The sequence below is a fragment of the Rhododendron vialii genome, chromosome 1a (genome assembly GCF_030253575.1).
Source record: "Rhododendron vialii isolate Sample 1 chromosome 1a, ASM3025357v1".
NCBI lineage: Eukaryota > Viridiplantae > Streptophyta > Magnoliopsida > Ericales > Ericaceae > Rhododendron > Rhododendron vialii.
The window spans coordinates 11436735-11458020 of record NC_080557.1 but is presented as its reverse complement, the minus strand read 5'-3'; the positions used below and the strand labels follow the sequence as shown (position 1 = coordinate 11458020).

Genomic DNA, 21286 nt, shown 5'->3' with positions numbered 1-21286 from the left:
GGGGGACACTAAGAAGGAGAAGAATCATCCTTTATTTTTGTGATTTGAAATTTCGTACTACTCCTACACTACTACTGCCCCCAAAGTTGGTTAAAAAACCAGTACTAGTTCTCTCTCTCTCTCTCTCCCCCCCCTCTCTCTCCCTCAACCAGATGACCCTGAGTAATTATTCAGTGATTTTGAAGAACTATTACGTGGTGATTCGATATTCTTTTCTATCGCAAATTCATGTAGGGTTCATACAAAAGTCCATCAATTCTATATCAAGATCACGTGAATTCTGTACACTTAGTCGTAGACTTTCTATGAATTTATGGTAGAAAAGAGATTGCTTATGTGCCTAGGACCACCTAATAATTTTTCCATGACCCCTCAGGTGTCAGAGAGTACCCTCTCTCTTTCTCTCTCATATGCGAGATTCTTTCTCTCTCCACCCCCTCACACATTTTATGATTTTTGGCTGGCTTTTGCCACCTTTGTTCTTTTGTTCTTTACAAAGAAGTTACCATCCTTCTTTTATCTCTTCCTTAACCTTTTCCTTTTCACTCTCTCTCTCTCTCTCTCTCTCTCTAAATCCCCACACCAAAACCACACTTTATTCTCCCTCGAAACTCAACCCTAAAAAGCAGACCACCCCCCACTCGATCCTCCTTGTGTTCACAAACAACATCCATTCCCTTTTCTCTCCTTCTCCTCTCTCTCTCTCTCTCTCTCTCTCTCCTATATTCAAACCTAAACATATAGATACACAAAAATGATGGCGTCTCCGCCGGAACTGAGCCTCGATTGCAAGCCCCACAGCTACTCTCTGCTGCTAAAATCCATTGGAGAACAACAAGCAGCTGATCAAACCCTAAAGCTCGAAGAATTCCTCGCTCACCTCGAAGAAGAAAGGCTCAAGATCGATGCCTTCAAACGCGAGCTTCCCCTCTGCATGCAACTCCTCAATAATGGTACTTCTTTTTTTTCCATGCATGATTTTGATATGTGCATACAATTAATTAGTCCATAGGTTTTTTTTTTTTAATTTGCTTTCTATTTTCATACACAATTTCGTGGAGATCGAACTTTTCAAAAACATTTTTCACATGAAAAAACACATCGTTTCCTGTCGTCTTCATTTCGGTGTTTTCTGAGAAATTGGTCTTAATTTTGATGACCCAATTCAGCATTTAGGTTAAATTTTTCCTTTGGCTAATAAGCTTTAGAGAACAGAAAATAGAAACGATATTAGTAGTTTTGTTATTTTCGAAAATATCGATCATGTTTTCAAGAAACCAATTCAGCATTTAGCTAGGCTTCGAAAAAACATGTTGTCAAAAAAGATTTTCTACTTTTTAAAAAAGGAAAATAGGAAAAAAGAAAAAGAAAAAGAAAACATAAAACCAAAACGATACCAAACACAACTCAAAGATTTTTGCAATATTGCATGCTCACAAAGATTCTTTTCTTAACATGTATTTATAAGTATATATATATATATATATATATATATATATATATATATAAAACCCTGCATTGGAATTTGGACCTATAGATTCAATATAGAATCACATACTAATTATAAAGATCCGAAAGGCATGCCAATGCATTTTTCTACAGTGGATATTCAATTGCTCAATGCAATTAATATTGCCTTGCTTTTTTAGTCTTTTATTCTCTTTTTATGTTTTTATTTTTTTGATTTTATCGATTATTGAACCAAGAAATGACTTTTCATGTGCTTAGCTTTGTTTTTCGAGATCATCTCATCGTATTCCCATCACAAGACATCACTTTAAAGACGAAATTAAAGCTACCGAAAGCTCAACCAAATTGCAATATTAATGCTTTGAATTTTCCATTTCCATCAAGAACAAACTTACTAGTAGGGTAATACTATACAAAAAGATTTTTCAAACGGAAAACAATTGTGGCACTATAACTATGGATAGCCACGCACTAATTTTTGCCTTTTAGCGTTCATCTTATATGCATTTTGAAAATAAAAGACAAATGGTAGAGTGTGGTTATCAAAAAGTGGAGTGTCTAAATTAATTACCTTTTCGAGCATATGTAATTCTCATACAATTGGTATGATCTTTGGTCTGGCTCACATTTTTAAGATATCAATAACATGTCATTCTGAGTGAATTTTTTTGCATAAAAATTCACATTTTCAAATTATTTTCGTTTGATGTCCCCTTTTCTCAATCAACAACAAACTTAAAAGGGTAATACTACTATACAAATTCCGAAGATAATTCTCCTAACTTGGTGTGCATCATACTTCTAAAATATCACTACTGGCACATCATTTTGAGTTAAACTTTAACATAAAAAATAAAAATAAAAATAAAAATAAAATCAGATTTTCTAATAACTTTTTATTGTTTTTTTTTTTTTATAGAAAAAATTTGCTCATGTTTTAGTTCTGTTATTATTTTCTTCAACCAGCAATGGAGGCTTCAAGGCAGCAACTGCAGAGCTACCGAGCGAATCAAGGGCCGCGACCGATACTCGAAGAATTCATTCCCCTAAAACAACCAACCTCTGAATTATCCTCAGACATCAAGGCCTCATCCAACGTGTCCGATATGGCGAACTGGATGACATCTACTCAACTGTGCAGCCAAACGAGCGATATCGGGGCCAGAAAACAACTTCAACAGACAATTTCTAGTTCCCCTAACAAAGAAACAGAAATCGGGTTTAGTGTTAGTACTACGCTGGGATTGGAAACCAAGCAGAGGATTAATGGGGGAGCTTTCCACCCATTCTCCAAGGAGAGGAATTCTCTCCCGGAATTGGCTCTTGTTTCCGTGGACAAGGAGATTGAGGACAAGAAGTGTTTGGAGATTGGGAATGGAGTTGATTGTTTGAGGAGAGAGAATAACTGTGGGATGGTTGAGCAGGGACAAGGTGGAAATGTTCAGCCGGAGTCGCAAACAAACGCCGGTGGTGGTGGTGGTGGTGGAGGCGCGGCGGGAGGAGCAGGTGGTCAAGGTCATAGGAAGGCGAGGAGGTGTTGGTCGCCGGACTTGCACCGGCGGTTCGTGAGTGCTCTTCAGATTTTAGGTGGTTCTCAAGGTAATATATTATGCGATAATGTCTGCAGAAGAGTTTGTAGTCGTTCAGAACATGATTCGCGAACAACAAGAGAATCGTGCAAGAATGATGTGACAGTGACGTTTCCAAAATATTGAGCCACAATTATGAGTTTTTACAACGAAAAAAAGATCATATATAACATATATCACACGGGAATTTTTATGCAAAACTAACAAATTTAACGTATCATCAGTACTTATAACCAAAGAAAAAAAAAATTACTGTCGCATCATTTCGGACAATTTCTTTGGTGAGAGAAAATTATTTTCTGTATTAGTAGTTAGTAAACCACTTTGAACCTGAATTATGATAGTAGTTGGTAGTTGGTACCAAATGTATAGCGGTTATGATAACAAACTTTTTAGCAAATTGTTATATTTGAAACTGCAGCAAATTATTATTTTTATTGGTTGGCTTATTTTCTTTCTTTTTCTTTTTGGTGGGTAATAATTAATTTCAGTAGCGACACCAAAGCAAATCAGAGAGCTAATGAAGGTTGACGGTTTGACCAACGATGAAGTTAAAAGCCACCTCCAGGTTCTCTCTCTCTCTCTCTCTCTCTCTCTCTCTCTCTCTCATGCAGAGACATGCACGACATATATAACCTCTGCAACTTTTGTCTTGTCTTCATATTGGCAAATAATTTGTGTGTACCACAACTCTGCAAATGTCTGCATCACTTATATTAGTTTGCTCATTACGAGAGTTCTTCCGATTTATTGACTTGAAAATTTCAGGTTAAGAAGTCTATAGATTTTCAAAAATACCATTTACAAAATACTAATTGTAATTAGTTGTGATACAAAGGGGTAAAATTGGAACTTTAGCTATTCCTTTCTTATGTTTCTCTCAATGTACCCTTATCCGAAGTTACCGGTATAATTATTTTATCCGATCAAAAAAAAAAACATATATTCATAAATATTTTATATATGTGCTTGTGTATGCTATTTTGATATGAATTAATTATTGTATATGTATATGCAGAAATATAGACTTCACACCAGAAGGCCAAGTCCAAGCCCACAAGCAGCTGGCGCTCCAGCACCCCAGTTAGTCGTCCTGGCCGGTGGCATATGGGTCCCGCCGGAGTACGCCGCCGCGGCGCACGGGGGAGCCCCACACACCCTCTACGGCGCACACCCGACCACCCATGCCTCGGCACACTACTGTGCACCGCAGGTGCCCCAAGAGTTCTATCCAGCGCCACCGGTTCCCCAGTTGCACCACCACACCCTCCACCAGCAGCTCCACATGTACCACCAGACGTCGCCGGAATCCGACGTCAGGGGCGGCGGAGACCGGTCGGAGAGCATGGAAGACGGGAAGTCGGACAGCGGCGGGAGCTGGAAGGCCGGCGAAAGCGGCGGCGAGAACGGCGGTGGAGAGAGGAAAGGTGAAGAGAGCAATGGAAGTGATATCACCCTCAAGTTCTGATAGGGGTAGGGTTGGAATTTTGGTTTGATTTAAAATTATCTAATTTATGTGTAGAAGGAGGGGTAAAAGGGGGCATAAAGAAAAAGTGTGCGTTTGTTTTTTTGTTAGTAGTACTATTAAAGTGGAGTATCCAATTATCCCATTGTATGCTTTTTCACGTTTTCCTATTTTCGTGAAAATTGAAGATTGGATTTTATCTGGTCTTTTTGTTTGTTTGGCCTTTTGTGGTATTCTTGGACTGTTGTCTAGTTGACAGATTTGCCCTTTTTTTGCAAGATAATGACTGTAGTATACTCCCTCCGTCACAAATTCTTTGTCCGGTTCGCAAAACAGAGTATTAAAAATAATATTAACTTTTGCAAAAAAAAGAATCAAAATTTTTTCAACAATTTACTAGATATCAATAAGTATTTTTAACTTGTGAAAAAAAATTGGATTTTTTCTTAAAAAAATTGCATTATATTAATACTCCGTTTTGCAGATCGAATAAAGAATTTGGGACGGAAAAAGTAGTAAAATAGAGTGGGGCTGCTAGAAAATGTTTAAAAGGTCACTGCAAGTGAGATGGATCTTTCATGCATGAAAGGAAAAAATATTGGGTCTTTCATGCATGAAAGGAAAAAAAATATTTGATCTTTCAACAATCAAAATATTGGTTTGGTTTTTCATATTCACCTACCGAAACTGACCGAAAGGGGTATCGGTTTTTTCGGTTTCCGTTCATTCGGTTTTCGATCAGTTTTATTCGGTTTTCGATTTTAAGTTATGAGCCTCTTTTAGGTCTCAAAAAATAGAACAAAGTAATGATTCGCACATATATTGGGCCCATTTGGGCTAAAAATACAAGATTTATATGTCTTTTAACATACTACAAAATCATTTGGGCCAAAATACAAAAACAAATTCCATACTTTTAAAGTTTCATTTGGGCCAGTAAATTCCAAACGGAAAAAAATTATGATCCAAACTTTTTTTTTTTTTTGGTAAAACAGAAATACATGGTCCAAACTTTTAGATATGCTAGGATTAAAAACTATGGCAGGGTATGTATAATTTGGTTCGGTTCGGTTTTTTCGGTTGGAACCTCAAAAAAATCGAACCGAAAAAATAAATTTCTATAAACAAAAACTGAACCGAACTGAACCGATTACTTCAGTCGGTTTTTTCGGTTTTTCGTATCACGATGCCCTAACACTATTTTCGCTCGAATATTCATGTCTAATCCAGGACTACTAAGTCATCGTATGAACGAAAAACAAAAATGTCAACTCTTTTACTTGATTCGTTTCCATGTCTTTACCGTTTTATTTTCTTTTCTTTTCTCTTTGCAAAATCCAAATAAGAACATTTACGTTTTCACGAGAATCGTAGTTTAAACAAACGGAAAACGCTCATGCTGGATGGAAAATATAGGCTCAACATCACAATAATCTGAACCGTTCATCTTGTGGGTTCTACCGTGCAAATATTGTAGTAATTTGAATCGTTCATCTTGTAGGAGTTGCAGAAATAGTATATCTTCACCAAAAATCAGTTTTATCGGACATTCATAGGTATATAAAAAAATTAAATTTTGGTTTATAAAATCGACGGTATATAAGTTTAAAGTTGAACTCATAACCGTCTATTTTATAAACAAAAACTCAATTTTGATGTACCTACCAATGTCCGATCAGCCTGATTTTTTACGTAGATTTACAATTCTGCGGGCCATTCAAGATAAACAATTCAGATTATTGCAAAAAGTACAGTGAGGCCAGCCATGGGTGGTGGAAACCATAGAAGGAAAGACACTTGTAAAGGCACTTTTCTCATTTCAAAAATACTCAAACACATTTTTTTTTTTTTTTTTGACAATATACTCAACACATTTATGTGTACTCTTCACCCATGGCTAAAGACCACAAAACAAATTATGAGCTGGTCATCATTTTCAAACAAAAAAGTAACTCCATCGGTCCAAAATGCTGTACATCCTCTATAGGCCTCAAACAATCTTATTCATGCCCACTTAAAATTACATTTAACTAGCTTTCCATTTCTCATACAAAAAAGGAGAAGAAGTTGTTTTGGAAAATAGATTACAAAGTTCTAAAAACTCCATTTTATTGCTTCGACTTGAGCAGATATGAAAATGGCGTGTTAGCCAAGTGGTAGGCGCCATATAATCCTTATAGGTGACGGTTCAAATCCCACTAGCCCCATCCCTTTCCCTAGTTTAGTAGTAAAATAGAATTTGTCTTGTAAAAAGACTTGAGCAGATATGTAATTATTAACATTGATTGATAAATACTCCTTCAGAAGTTGTTCATTGAAAGAATGTCCGGAATTTATACTACTAATTTGTAGCCCAATCTCCATTTTAATCTGACCAATAAAACAGGTCCTAAGAGTAATCTGCGTACGCATAACTGCAAATCATTCCACTCTGAAATCACACTGGTAGCGTGAAACAACGGGTTTTGTACCAAATCCACAGCCCTAACTCATATCAAGTTTCCGGGACAGAGCGGTTAGTAGGTAGACATTCCAATCTCTCAAGAGACTGATTCTCGTAACCCAAACACACATCGAAAACTTCCTGGGACGAAAGCACTTGTCATAATGATAACAAACACTCTCTAAGGATTACTAATTGCGGACCATACAGTAACTCAGTACGTCACTGTGTACGCCACACAGATCTTGAAATCACTACAGAAGTTATTTTTCACAACTCGATATCCAACTCAAATGACTCGCTAACCCGGGAGGCTTAATTAGCAGGAGAATTATTTAAAGCCCAGACAAAATGGCCCAACCCAGGAATTGATGGCGCGCTGATGTATGGGAGTAGAATCAAAGACCAAAGATAACCCATCTATAACGGAAATTGTTCACAAAGTTAGAGGAAAGGGTGCACCGAAAGATTTGCCTGAATGCTTTCCAACTTTGGCCTAGTCTTGGACGCTTTCTTTATAGTTCATAACCCCAGAACTTTTTCTTTCTCCTTTCGTCTTTTTCTTGTTTAATAATCCAAACAGGGCTTTTGACAACAAACTCCCATACATCTTAGCATTCACACCATGTGCAGATCTCCAATGCTTCCGCATTAAGAACTGCGTTTTATTCATTTGATCTGTATCTAGGAGTCGAAGAAAACTTCATTGATATAGGTAACATTCATAATGTCAAACTAGCACAAAAAGCGAAACTCAGCAAATCAAAAAGAAAAATATCAAGAAGGTGATGACGCTAAATATGCCGATAATCCCTAAAGAAATCAGTCAGAAATACGGTCTGAGCATACATACACAACAAAAATAAGGTTAAGCACGAAACCTAATCTCTAATGAAATCTGTCAGAAATCAGGTTTGAGCATACAATACAAGGAAGAAAATAAGGTCAAACACAACCTGAATACAGAAAAAGGCTTCACATCAGGCCACTGCTTAGTAAATGCAAAATGGCTATTGTTCCCCACCGTGCTGTCAAGCACTGCCATTTGCTAGACCCCTTCCACCAGTATCATTGCCAACATCAACCTCTATCATTGTTGCATCGACAAGAGACTGTAATAAGATAGATAGTTAAGGAAATGAATTGCACATAGCCGACAATGCAGTTGTATCAATTGTGAGATTTCTGTTGAAGTCTTTACATTTCCCGCTTAAAACTAACACTTTTATGTTGTGTGCCATGACATACAGCCCGTATAGATGGGCAGAAGAATGGAGTCTTCCATGCATAATAGACCTGGTCTGGTAGGTTATTTGAGAGGGGAATCTAGATGTTTGGAGCGCTGGTGTACGAGCAACGGAGAGATTCTTGGAAATTTGAGTTTCTATCATGAAGCAGTACGTATACCCTAAGTCCCTAATCAGTATCTGGATCCAGCTATGTTATATGGAATAGAGTACGGGTGTCCAGTGCCGATTCATCTAATTTCCATTTAAAAGATTATTTTAGCATAGGTTATCTGGTGATGGTAATAAATACATGCCACATGAATGTCCAGCTAAACAAGTTGGACACAATTCTGATACCCTCATTAGAGTGTCGAGCACCTGACATGGGTAGTTCATACATTTAAAAGAGCCTGAGTAACATAGTTTCCAGTGGTTGGATGGTTTTGGGAAGATTGTTCTGGAATTCGATCCTGGAGGTGACAAATTGAAACCGAGTGGATCAACGAAAGAGACCAGCAGAGGTGTGGATCTAGGTTATGGTGCTTCCAGCACATCTGTGAAATGATAAAACAAAAGACCATTTTTCCATGAGATCTGGAATTTGTGCAGAGCATGTGTCAATTGACAGAGAGAGAGAGATGGGAGGAAGGTTCGCAATTTGCATGGACTCAATAACCTACACGTGGAGTTACTTGAGGGCTGGGGAGTTGAATACATTGTCTACCAGGAGACGATTTTAATTTCAAATTAGGCTGTACGACTGGTTACATGTATTGCGCACCTATTGATATGAGGTGGGGATGGACTAGCGGGTCTGCTTCTCTAGGCCATTCTAAGGGTGGGCATGTTGGGCAGCATAACTGGGACAGAAAACCCATGGTGAGGTGGGGGGTGGGGCAGCAACCCAAATAGAATTTTAGTGAGCAACAGACAATTAGCTGGCTACGGATATCTCATCCTAGAAGTTTTCTTTTTAAAAACTGGATGGTGTGGGGCAGCCAGACGTAGACTTCTTATTTCAGACTGCGTTGGGAGATATACAAGGTTGAATGCTGCTTTAATTATTTTAAATGTTGTCGGTGTTCTCATCCATCAAATGTTGATACTGTTCAAAGAATGGGTGCCTCAAATCCATTTGAGGGGCAAAAGAGCAGGGTCTTGGGGAAATTCTTGAAAAAGAGATTCTTTAGGAGTGGTCCAAAATTAAGAAAAAAAAACAGAGGATAGCCAAATGATTCTTAGCTGCTAAAAGAGATAGGTATGACATTATCTAGTAGTAGAAGCTTCTCAGATAAATTTCCGGATGTGAAAAATATTAGCTAACAGGATGGATGGATGGACTAACCTCAAGTTCCTGTTCAGCACTTTTAAGCCTTTCGTTGTAGTCCTTTACGTGCACAAAAGATCTATGAAGCTGCACATAATGGAAGAATGTATCTATCATCTTTAAACAAAGTTACAACCCCTTAAATAAGGGGCACCAAAAGGTTCACAAGGCAATTACCTTGGTCAACTGCATCCGACGGTGAGAGGAAAGCTTCTTAGCAGCAGTCAATGCATCCTCCAATTTCTGCAATCGGAGTCCTATTCTCAGCAAAACTACAAGGGGCAATGTTCTACTAAAGAGTAAAGACAGAAACCTTTCTTTCTTGAAGTAGTGACATGAAGTCGATCAGGTGACATTATATGAAAGGGATTCCTCCTATCGTACAAAAAACACAAATCCAAAGCAAAATAACCTGGGATTTCTCTTGAAAGTTTGTAATAAGTTGTCGTTTCTCCTCTGCCAAGTCTTCCAACTCAGATATCTGGCAAGGCATAAACAATTTTTAGTTTTTTGGTCATTACCACAAAGATAGCAGATGTTCGAAAACCATCAATACGTGATCCATGAGCAGATGGGCTCAAAAAGCTTTCCAACACGTAGGCAGGGAAAATTAAAATTCACAAAACAACAGGTAGCCCACTCGGGAATTGAGCTGGTCATATAACAATCTGATATAGGAAGTTAAAAGTTCCTACGAAGAATTTTAACTTTCACATTCAAGAATGTCGGGATTTTAACTTTCACATTCAAGAATGTCCCCGACGTTGGCAATTCAAATGCTGGACTCAAAAAAAATTACCACCCTCGATACTGAGGGCAATACGTAGGTAGCAAAAGATGAGTTCTGTATTGATTTCAAGCAACTGACAAGTAATAATGCGAAGGTCTCCTCTCTCCAGGTATAAAGGAAAGTTTGCTGCCAACGCAAAGTAATAGCACAATTGCAGATAGAATTATGCTGAGTCTACTTCACTAGTACAATTGTATCATCACTGCACCCATTTATTAGTCCTATCAAGCTCTTACACTGCAGTCGATAGATGATGTTCCCCAGTTTTGCGCATTAGGGGAACATGTTTTGCAGTAATCGGATGCAAGAGAATTTATCAGACGAATCAGAATCTCGAAGGTATGCAAACCTGCTTTTGAAGCTCTTCAAGGTGTTGGTTTGAAAATTCCAGTTGTTTTTCCACCTGATAAAATGAAGAAAAAAGAAGATTGAAACAAGAAAGGCACCAGCATCAACATTGCACAAGTTCATGCAAACAGTGTATAAGCTTAATGAACAAGTCAGAAGCTTCTCAGGTCTACCTCATCATAATCATCGTCACTTGATTCTGATGAAAGCTCCCTACCATGTCGGCCGCGGAAATCGTAACTGTTTAGTCAAATAAAGAACAGATAGGTAAAAACACTTGGGGGTTATACTAACTTGAGGCCATTGGCCTTGTTTGCATGTTGCAAACATATGATAATAGCGAAGATGAAGGTAAATGTGGTACATATAATCAACAGTTCAGTAAATAACTGCTTAAATACGGAGGATAGTTACAATACGTTTAGAAGGTAGTGAAGGTACTCTGGGGAGAAAGTATAGCATAAGATTCAACCAAGAAACCCTGAAATAAATACCTCTTTGAGTCAGTTAGTCTGCAAGGCTTGAGCCCTTGTAAGTAATGATCATATAGGAGAAATAGAAAAAGAATTCCAGTCTAGCTACAACAAAATTTGCTGAGAGAATTGCAAACTTTAAGCTTCATACACAAAGGAGAAGTTCTAATTAAGGACATATCATTTCCAGAGGAATGTCATCTGATTCTACAAAAGCGGCTGAGAATGTTGAGAAGGATGTGTGGTAAGCCTTACGAGACAATTGGGAACGAAAACATTTGCAAAATGGTAGGGGTAGAACCAGTAGAAGATAAAATAAGAGAAAATATATTAAGGTAGTTTGGACATGTCTGTCGTTGATGCGGTAGTTAAAGGGGTGATATAGTTATGGTAATGGTAGCACTAAGGGGAGGGGTAGACCCCAATTGAGTTTCGATGTTATAGTTCTAAAGGATATAGGTTTCCTGGATATCATAGAACACGATGGATAAACTCGTTACATGTAGCCGACCCTAATTCATTGGGACATAAGGCTCGGTTCGGTTCGGTTTGGTTAGCTACAAAAGCGAATGACAATTGAACACAATCACATCCACTTCAGTTTAACTTTCTTGTCATTATTGTTTCTCTAAACCAAGGTCAACTGTCCTTGTCATTATTGTTTCTCTAAACTAAGGCTACTAAGCACACTCTATTAAGTCTCTGTACCCTCCCAACAGCATAGCTGAACACAATGGACGAAAAGAAAAAAGAATCATCGTCTCAAGATTCCAAGAACTTGCCAGAAGCATCCTATTTTGTTCCAGAAAGGTAAACCCACAGACGGTAGTAGATGTCTGAATCGGTGATTTTATGAGTATAAGGTGTTTGCACAGACCCAATGGGGAAGAGGTATTACACAAAGAAAGAAATGTCATTGAATTAAAGACTTAAGTCTATGGAACCCAGCTATGAAGCTGAGACTTTCTACTGTGGCCTTAGCTTATTTAAGTAGTATTTTTTCCAACATATGCATCATGTATAACCTAAACAAGGATGGAGTCATTTATACACGTAAACGTTCAATAGTCATTTGAAGGATAACTAGCTGCCACGCATGACTAAAACTTCCAGAAAAATTTGTTTCCGACATTGTTGAGGTCAACTAGAGTAACCTAGAGATGCAACCGTCTTTGATTATCTCCATTTTCAGCATGGGGCCCCAGTTTGGGATATTCGTTTGCGTAGGGATGTGTGTGATTGGGAGGAGAATGCTTTGATTACTTTGCTTTCAAGAGTGTATGATATTCATAGAATAGGTGAAGGGGAAGACGAGATGCGTTGGAGCTTGTCTAAATCCGGATCTTTCCAGGTGAAATCTTACTATCAAGCTCTTTGTAGGAGGGTTACTTCTTCCTTTCCATGGCAAGCAATTCGGAAGACGACGGCACCGTTGAAGGCAAGATCCTTACTTTGGATAATTTGATCTGAAGGCAACAAATCATTGTGAATTGGTGTTGTATGCGTAAAAGGGATGCGGAGACTGTCGATCACCTTCTTATTCATTGCCCGGTGGCGTGGGAGTTATGAACTTTGGTGCTTACTTGGATTGGTATGCAATGGATCATGCCTAGGAATGTGATGGAACTATTAATTGCTTGGAGAGGTGCTAGAGTGGGAAAGAAAGGAAGCGAATCTGGACATTGATTCCCCTTTGCGTGATGTGGTTTATTTGGTGAGAAAGGAATTTTAGGTGTTTTGAGGGGGTAGAAAAGCCCATGTTTAGATTAAAAAGTTTTTTGGTGAATAGTTTGTATAGTTGGGAACAAGAGAGATTGTAACCCATCTCTTGACCAATTTTTATACTGGTTTGAGATTTTCCACTCTTTGGGGAGTGTATAGGGCTTTTTTGTCTTGTGGCCTCTTTTTGTATTTGGGTGGCAATCCCTCAAAACACCTAATACTAACAAGCACAGATTCGAACATCAAAAACCAACATACTGCAACCAGTTAAGAAGGCAAGTTCCTTCACGAAAAATACTTGATACTACAAATGAGAAGGACGAGAACCCACCAATGTTTAGGAAAAACGAGAAACACACAAAAAATGTCTCACCCATTCAGTTTCTTCAATGTTTGATCTTTGTCCTTGCCTCCACTTTTATGATGATCATTGCTTCTTTGCATCTGCCTATCTCGACTCCCATCTAATTCACGGTCTCTTTCCCACTCCCGAGTCCGCTTCTTATCGTATGCTTGCTCGTTGTCCTCCCCTTCTCTGTCTTGACCTCGATCTATATCTCTATCCATTGACTGGTCCGTTGTCCGATCAACATCACGTCTCCGGTCATGTCCTCTTTCCTTCTCTTGATCTATATCCCTATCAATCGACCGGTCCCTTGTCTGATCAACATCATGTCCGCGGTCATGTCCTCTTTCCTTCTCTTGATCTATATCTCTATCCATCGACCGATTCCTTGTCCGATCAACATCACGTTCGCGGTCATGTCCTCCTCTTTCCTTCTCTTGATCGGGGTCTCCGGACCTGTCTCTGTTTCTACCCCAATGCCGGTCCTCACCCCGATCATAATCCCGAATACGATCTCTGCCTCTATCCCGGTTCCCCCTCTCAGAACTACGCCGAAAACTTTCACGACTAAAATTTGATCTTCCACCTCTGGTCTTCACTTCATTTACTTTCACAACTCGCCCATCAATAGTCTAAGAAAGCTTCATAATGTCATACGTCTATATATAAAATTTGAAAAATCCAAAAACTTAATATTAGCCAATATTTGCTTTGTGATCTGCATAAAAGGCCAAATAAAGGAAAATCCTACTTATACTACAATATTTGAGTATACTGTCAGTCAAACTACAAAAAGAAAGAAAGCATTACCCTTCCATTCATGTCATTGATGGCATCCACCGCAGATCGAGGATTTGTGAAGGTAACAAAGCCATAGCATTTGCCGCCGATCCCGTGGTCATTAACTATCTGAAAGTTGATTTTGTTGATACATAAGAGACAAATTCCTATCTTCCACCAGATAAAATGCCAGTGGTCAAAACAGTAAATAAATACTGACAGCCACAAAAAAGATTATAATACTAATGTGATGAACCAGTCATGCTAGCCACAAGATAAAAACCCATATGCCCTTCTCTAATGAGAATGAACCTAAGTGAACAATATAATGTCTGCTCCATCAGGCAATATTAACGAGTTCAGGAAAGCACCTCAAAAAGCATGAAAGTATAGTACTCTGTCCCATAAAATTAGTCCATCAATCCTCTGGGGCCCATCGCCAATCTGTCATTATTTTCTTCTATCAGATTTGGGATGACGTTGGTTGAAAGCTGGATTTGCAATGGAATGCTTGAACTGTTTCCCATCAAATGTGTTATACCATTTTCAAATTATCCCAAAAGCCCATAGTAACCATTTTATTTTAGGAGGAAATGGAGTGCTCCAATCCATAACTTGTTAGCATTACATCAAATCTTTCTACAAGTTCCCAAGCCTATTCCCAAAAGATTCCTTTACGGATTTACCTAATTGATGAAAACTTGCTTCTCCCTTGATTCGAGAGGTCAAATATTCTGTACCGAAAAAGTGTATGTACCTATGTTCGTATGCAATTTCAACCGCAGCATTGCACAATAGTCTCTTCCTGGGAAGAGTGTTTTGCGCAATCCTGCGGCTGCCATTGCACGGGAACACAGGAAGGCATTTTGGGTATAGGTGAGATACCAATTTGATGAAATAGTTGCAGCCCATTTTTGGTCCATCTTTTATCAATACAATTACGAGGAAAGATTTGGTGAAGGGTTGGAGGTGCAATAACCATCCAGGTACATAAAACATGGTACGCATCCAGCAAATTTTTTTTTTTCTTACGTTGCTCTGAAGTTAGTTTAAATGATGAAACTAAAACCCCTGCCTCGTGAGCTTAATCCCTCTTCTGTTGATACCATCATGTTTCGTTTCTCTTATCCATTACCAAATGTCGAACAGATTACACAACGAAAACCAATCGCAACTTAAAGTATTTTGACAGAAACATAACAGGAAACCCTAGACAAAGGGAAACCCTAATTGAAGAAAATGCACAGAGACAAATAGGTGAGAGAGAAGGAGAGACCTTGACGGCAACAACGTGACCGTAGAGATCAAAGACGCGGCGAATGCTTTCTTCGTCGGCGTCGTAAGGAAGTCCGCCGACGTATACGGAATTGTCGTCGTCGATCGTCATGTCCTCGATCCCCCAAAATCAATCAATCCAACTTTCTGTGATATATTTACTTTCACTGCTACGGTGGCTAGCACCTTCGACTAGAGTGGTAAATGAATCCCCTCGTTTCGCACCGCTATTTCGCTGAACTTTTTTCTCTTCTTTTTTTTCCTCCTTTGTTTGGGGGTTGGATATTGAGAAATTTTTCAGTAACAAGCGGGTATCACGTGGATCGTCAAAATTTTAGATAGAAGAAAAAAAGAGAAAAAATGGTGGGGTGAAAGGAGAGAAAATAGATTTGGACCGTCTAAAGGAGGTTGAATGTTGAGAAATTTTGGATTGCTGAGCGGGTATTATATGGACCGTCCGAATTTTAGACAAAAAAAAGAAGAAAGAAAAAGTGGTGGAATGAGAGGAGAGAGAATAAATCTGGACCGTCTAAAAACCGATTGGACAGTCTGAATTGTCAACGGGCACCACCACTTGGCATCTGCTCGGCATGCAAAAATTATATTCCTACAAGGAAAGAAATGGGGAGGGGGAAGGTAAATAAGAGAGAAATTATGGGGGGGAAAAAGTATTTCCTTTTGTTTGATTTTGTAAAAAGAGAAGCGAAAAATGGGAAGACAAAACAAGTTTTCAGGTTGGTTTGAGAGGGAAAAATAACGTCAATGAGGAAATTAACAAAAACAAACAAAAAACACGTTTTCATGTTTGGTTTTAGGGAAAAAAGAGGAAGATACAGAGCCGGTCCTGACTTTTCGAGAACTTAAAACGAAAATTAAAAATAGGGCATCTTTTGTTGAACTATAATAACGGATAAAAAAAAGTAGGATGGATCCTTACAATTCAACCGACTCCATTGTAATCTTGCTCCTTGGTTCTCGCTTTTCGCTCGTGGAATACACTTTGCTTCGTGCTTTGTAAAACCACGTATATCTTGGTGTTATTGTACTTTCATCTTTTTTGTTTGCTTACTTTGTTTTCTTGTCGCTTGACATTCAAAAGGGGTATACAAGGGACATCCAGAACTCTTCTCAAAGGCACAAGGTGCAATGAGACTTGTCCAGAGTACCTGTGTGACAATAACTTCTAAGCCTGAGACCTTCCGCATTATCTACTTAACTATCCTTCATTGAACTGAAAGAAAACAATACATATAGACGTTGTAACGCTCTGGAAAAAAAGATTTGGTTTTAGGACAAAAATTGGACATATCACAAAGTACGAGGTTGAGACTATGAAAACCACCTATCGTATGTATACTTTAAGCGCCCTTGTTTGTACACTCTTTATTCGTTTTCTATTTCATATGGTAGAGCCATTGTTCTTGTCCTCATCAGTCATTCGATATCAAGTTGATCTAATGCATCCCGAGGTATCATGCATGCACCTTTAAAATATTCCAACAATAACTCATTCACCTTAATTTATTGCACTTGTTGAAGCATCCTCACATTGGGCCACAAGAGACATTTGTTATGTGTGACTTATATTCCGTGCATAATAAGTATAACCGAAAAATATTTTGCTTCTTTAAGAAAAATATTCGGAGCCTTCTAACTTAAAAAATTGATTCAATCTCAGATCAATCACACAGAACATCTCAAAATTGTTGTTTTAATGAAAAAAACATATGGATGGATACTACTAAACTGAAAATTAATTTGAAAAAGATTAAAAATACTCCTAATGTAAAAAAAGACCACTTAAGAGAATTACTCCCGTAGAATCACCCGCACCAATTAGCAATTGGAGCGTCATGCTTTAGACTAATAAGAACATCATATACATGCACCTCTTATCTGATCCGATCCTATATAGATGGGTAATAATTGACAATGCCTTAAAAAAGGGTTCCCGCTATTGGACGATAAGATTGGTCAGCCAGGTATTCGTCCCAGGTATTCGTCGAGGGTGCACTCAAGGTCGGCCGGATGACACTGATTAGTTCGACTTCACTCCTTTGTTGAGTTTTGCATCCCCTTTCCACTTGTTAGAAGTCTAATAAGGGAGAGTGTCAATTCACCTCTATCGGCGTATCAGAGAAGGTATGAACATATCTCTACTATCCCATACTTGGAAGTCCTTTTTTGTTAGACTATTATAAGTGTTACCAAATTATTCGGAGGCCCACCAAAAACTCGTACAATTTTCGAGAGTCTAAACCTGCGGCATCTCAAGCTTTAGTTAAGGGCCGTTTTGCAAACATCACTTAAATATTTTGATTAGTAACTATAACTATACATTTTTCATTATTGAGGGTAAGAGTGTTATGTGTAAGTCTTACATGGTCCCCCCGAAGATCCGTAAATCTTATGCCACCATCTACATAGTACAATCATATGCAATACAAGTACAATGTGGCTTGTTTTTACATTAACGCCACTCATTCTATAGCCGGAGATTGGTAAATGAGGTTTTAAATAGCGGTCGCAGACTGCGTAGCGGTAGCAGAAGTATCGAATAATACATATTAGGAATCTATCAGATGTAGCGATCCTAAATCTTTATAGAAAGAATGTTTGGCACTAGAACAGCTGAAGAGGCCGTATGTGAAGTGGGCAAAAAATTAGTTTCAGAGTGCTACATATATAGTGGGAATTGGCCGGCCGATATGGGTGTCAGTTTTAGATAGCACAAATATAACGCGGTATAGCGGTATCGGAGGATCGAAAAGCCGCTGCGCAGAATAGAAATGAAGCCACGTACGCCATCGTACGTTAGCAAAAAGGAAAAACGAAAAAAAGAAAAGAAAAGATAACATGCATGCACCCAATTAATATCTTGGGCCCTAATATCTTCCCCAACATCCAACCTAAATAAAAGGCCATAAATAAGCAGCAGCAGTAGTCATTTTCTTGCATACTACCAAAATCTTGAGAATGACAACATGCATCAGAACTGAGAAGTTTCATTGATGGACTGAACACAGCTATATAGCTAGCTACTAGATTTGAAAGCACAATCTCTTAAGTTTGTGGGAGGCAAAAAGAATGTCCAAGAGGGTGTAAAAAGAAGATAGGATTGAAAGGACTTAAAGTTGCATGTTCAAAGAGAGTGTAAAATTTTGGTTTACCCTTTTGTCATGGCTTGTGCTAGGGTAGATCCCTTTCATATTATCAAGGACAAAAGTTGCTTTCACACACTTTGGCTCTAATCATTTTTCTTTGCTATCGCAGGGTGTTTGGGTCAGCATGCACGGCCTTTAACTGATTTTTAGGGTACTAATCCCGCACGCTGTCAACTGGTAGTAGGAAGTCAGCTCAAAACCAGAGCAAGTTACGTTTGTTCTAACCCCATAAGTATTATTGATTGATAAGTTTTGATACTGAGACCTTAATAAGAACAAACTTTTAAATCCAAGGTCTTGACCACCGAACCAACATCTTAGTTTCACTTGGGTCATGATAAAAAGTGCTTAACACATGAGAAGAAAATCTTGGACCTAAGATATCTACAGCCCAACTCGATCTGTCTGCAGAATATACTGCCCCACGAGGGGAGCACATTGAGTCCTAGTTTGAACATTAGCCATGGTGGGATCAATCTCAAACAATCATTTTTCGTACGTTGTCTCTCTTTGAAAACTAGTTCAATCATAATACTTTTAGGGGTCACTAATGTTGTAATGATCACATATTGAATCCTAGTTTGGTTTTTGCTCTTTTTGGATTATTGGCTTATTGGTCCAGGGTGGTTTGGCCGGAAAAGAAAAGAAAAGAAAAGAAAAAGAAACTAGTCATTTCCCAAATTCTTTTAAGCGCGATAATCCGTAAGGTCGAAATGCTCACCATCGGTGAGAGCTTTTTGAGAATTCGGGGGAAGCCCTCATCGATAGTGAGTGTTTCGTCTTACGAATTTTGAAAAGGATCCTACCGATATCGAATTGAGCTATTTTTTTGCAGAAACTCTTAAAAAGTTATTTTAAGGATAATGAGCAATTTGATATTAGTTTTGCAGGACCCAAAATGGACCACACAAAAAATAAATAAATCATTAATCTAAAATGAAAAGAGGGTTGCTAAACAAGGTATTAGGGTATCCACAATGCTATAATAAAAAGTTGATAACCAAAAGTTGCCACATCATCTCTTTTGATTATTCATTTAAGAGATTGTTAATGTTAGCAATATAGATGTCTACAATGGCATAATCAAATTAGATAACCAAAACTTATCACATCATATTTTCAAACTACAAAAAACTAAAATTGTGAACAGTAGAAAATAGTTTTTCTTAAAACAGTTATGTTTTTCTAAAAACAGTTTTGAAACTAATAAAAACTATTTACTAGAAATAGAAAATAGTTTTTGAAAATTTTTTTTGGGAAAAAAATATTTTTAAAAAACTGTTTTCTAAAAAAAAAAACACAGTTCTAAAAAAAAAACACAGTTTTTCATAAAAAAAAAATCGAAAATATTGTTCATAAGGAAAGTGAGATAGGAAAAGGGAAGAGAGATAATATTTTTGTATGACGGTTAGTATATTTGATTGAGAATATGTAGAGTCTATTAAATTTGATTATTGTTAAAAGGTTGCTAGTTTTGGTTATCCAAAATCCAAAATTTGATTATTTCTAAGGAAGTTGTTAAGTTTGATTATAGTATTGTGAGTCATATTTTACACCGACATTGTTAACTTTAAAAAAAAATTACTTTTAATTATAGCATTGTGGATTAAGAAGACCTTTTGGCAGCTTGTCTTTTGCTCCAATAAAACGTCGTTTGGACGGACAACACCCTGCTGATCACTTGACCGCACAAGCGGTCAGTAGAGTCCCCCATTCCTCCATATATGCATGAAATTAATGCGTAACAAACTAAATGTTCAAAATATATTTATCTAGATAAACCTATTGGTTCAAATCCAATGCATGCGTCTATTTTTCTCCAAGATAATTGTTTTATTATTATAGAGTTTGACCCTGTCTATTTTGATGACGATTCGGTTCGTTCACACTGTAGAATCCGTCCAGTATTATAATCACGTAAAAAAAAAATCAACTCAATCTAATACCGAATAATATCTAATCAGAACACTCGTACGTAAAAACGAAATGATCGCAATGGACACGGAGATCAAAACAGAGATAACTTCAAGTACCAGGACCACATCTTTGAATCAAAATTTCATATATACTGTGTAGTAATCATGTTTTTTTGATTCGTCCTTACCGGAAGAAATCAAAATGCCTGATCAGTTTGATGAAGAGGGAGGTTTTGAGAGTGACAATGGAAACAGAGATGAAACGGCTAAACCCTAAGTACCAGGACCACATTTTTGGCGTGTTCCAATACGCCACCATTACCACCCCCCATTTTTTCTCTTCCATTGGGGAGGTACACGAAAACGTCACCTACAGAAGCTGCAGAGTATATATAAAATCTGCCCGGCCGTCTGGCGTTATGAGTACCGACGAAGCAGGGACGAAATCAGTAATTTTGGTTAGTGGGATTAAAAATTAGATTCATATGCAATATATTTTTTATACGCGCAAGTCCAAAAATAACTAAATTAAAAGGTTAATTATAGGATCGATATGTTGCCTCATAATTGGCCCCAAAAGATTTGTTATATGTGAAAAATAATACATGATAGTTTCATTTCTAACACTATCAACTCTCGAAAAGAAGAGAACGCTTGAGATTTCTATGCACTTAAAACAAGTTGGGACAATTTAAAGATTTTTTGTGTGGTTTAAAATAGCTAAATTATACCTATTCTTATGAAAATTTGGGGTCAAATTAGTAAAAATTATACCAATCTCGAGGGAAATTTGGCGGCTAGTGGGGTCGGTCGCCCTCCTTTGTACTCATGTGCCTTTGCCCCTGCGACCAAGCATGCACCGACGGTGCACAGATCAATGTGCGGGGTTTTTTTTCGAATTTCATGCTAATAACTCAAATTGTTCCTTTCCATGGTTTTTTTTTTTTTT

General features: G+C 37.9%; 2 protein-coding genes across 2 annotated transcripts; one reads left to right on the top strand and one right to left on the bottom strand.

The window, feature by feature from the left end:
* The first annotated feature begins 650 nt into the window (after positions 1-650).
* Positions 651-4721, top strand: LOC131301550 (myb family transcription factor EFM). Its single transcript, XM_058327916.1, has 4 exons — positions 651-953; positions 2437-3069; positions 3551-3627; positions 4078-4721. Exons 1-4 carry the CDS (start codon positions 755-757, stop codon positions 4525-4527), a joined length of 1359 nt encoding a protein of 452 aa, XP_058183899.1. The 5' UTR covers positions 651-754; the 3' UTR covers positions 4528-4721.
* Positions 4722-7756: 3035 nt separating this feature from the next.
* LOC131301544 (uncharacterized) lies at positions 7757-15383 on the bottom strand. The gene is made up of 9 exons (XM_058327906.1): positions 15259-15383; positions 14013-14111; positions 13230-13834; positions 10835-10901; positions 10663-10716; positions 9936-10004; positions 9701-9766; positions 9542-9610; positions 7757-8079 (listed from the first exon to the last, which is right to left on the bottom strand). Exons 1-9 carry the CDS (start codon positions 15367-15369, stop codon positions 7999-8001), a joined length of 1221 nt encoding a protein of 406 aa, XP_058183889.1. The 5' UTR covers positions 15370-15383; the 3' UTR covers positions 7757-7998.
* Positions 15384-21286: the final 5903 nt, after the last annotated feature.

What these genes read in the sequence shown, in the direction of transcription:
- LOC131301544 (XM_058327906.1), bottom strand. Translation starts at nt 15,369, where the DNA reads ATGACGATCGACGACGACAATTCCGTATACGTCGGCGGACTTCCTTAC. An exon ending in TCAATGACATGAATGGAAGG is followed by an intron (nt 13,835 to 14,012) that starts GTAATGCTTTCT and finishes AAGCTTTCTTAG; the next exon opens with ACTATTGATGGGCGAGTTGT. An exon ending in GTGACGATGATTATGATGAG is followed by an intron (nt 10,717 to 10,834) that starts GTAGACCTGAGA and finishes TCATTTTATCAG; the next exon opens with GTGGAAAAACAACTGGAATT.
- LOC131301550 (XM_058327916.1), top strand. Translation starts at nt 755, where the DNA reads ATGATGGCGTCTCCGCCGGAACTGAGCCTCGATTGCAAGCCCCACAGC. An exon ending in GATTTTAGGTGGTTCTCAAG is followed by an intron (nt 3,070 to 3,550) that starts GTAATATATTAT and finishes AATTAATTTCAG; the next exon opens with TAGCGACACCAAAGCAAATC. An exon ending in AAGTTAAAAGCCACCTCCAG is followed by an intron (nt 3,628 to 4,077) that starts GTTCTCTCTCTC and finishes ATGTATATGCAG; the next exon opens with AAATATAGACTTCACACCAG.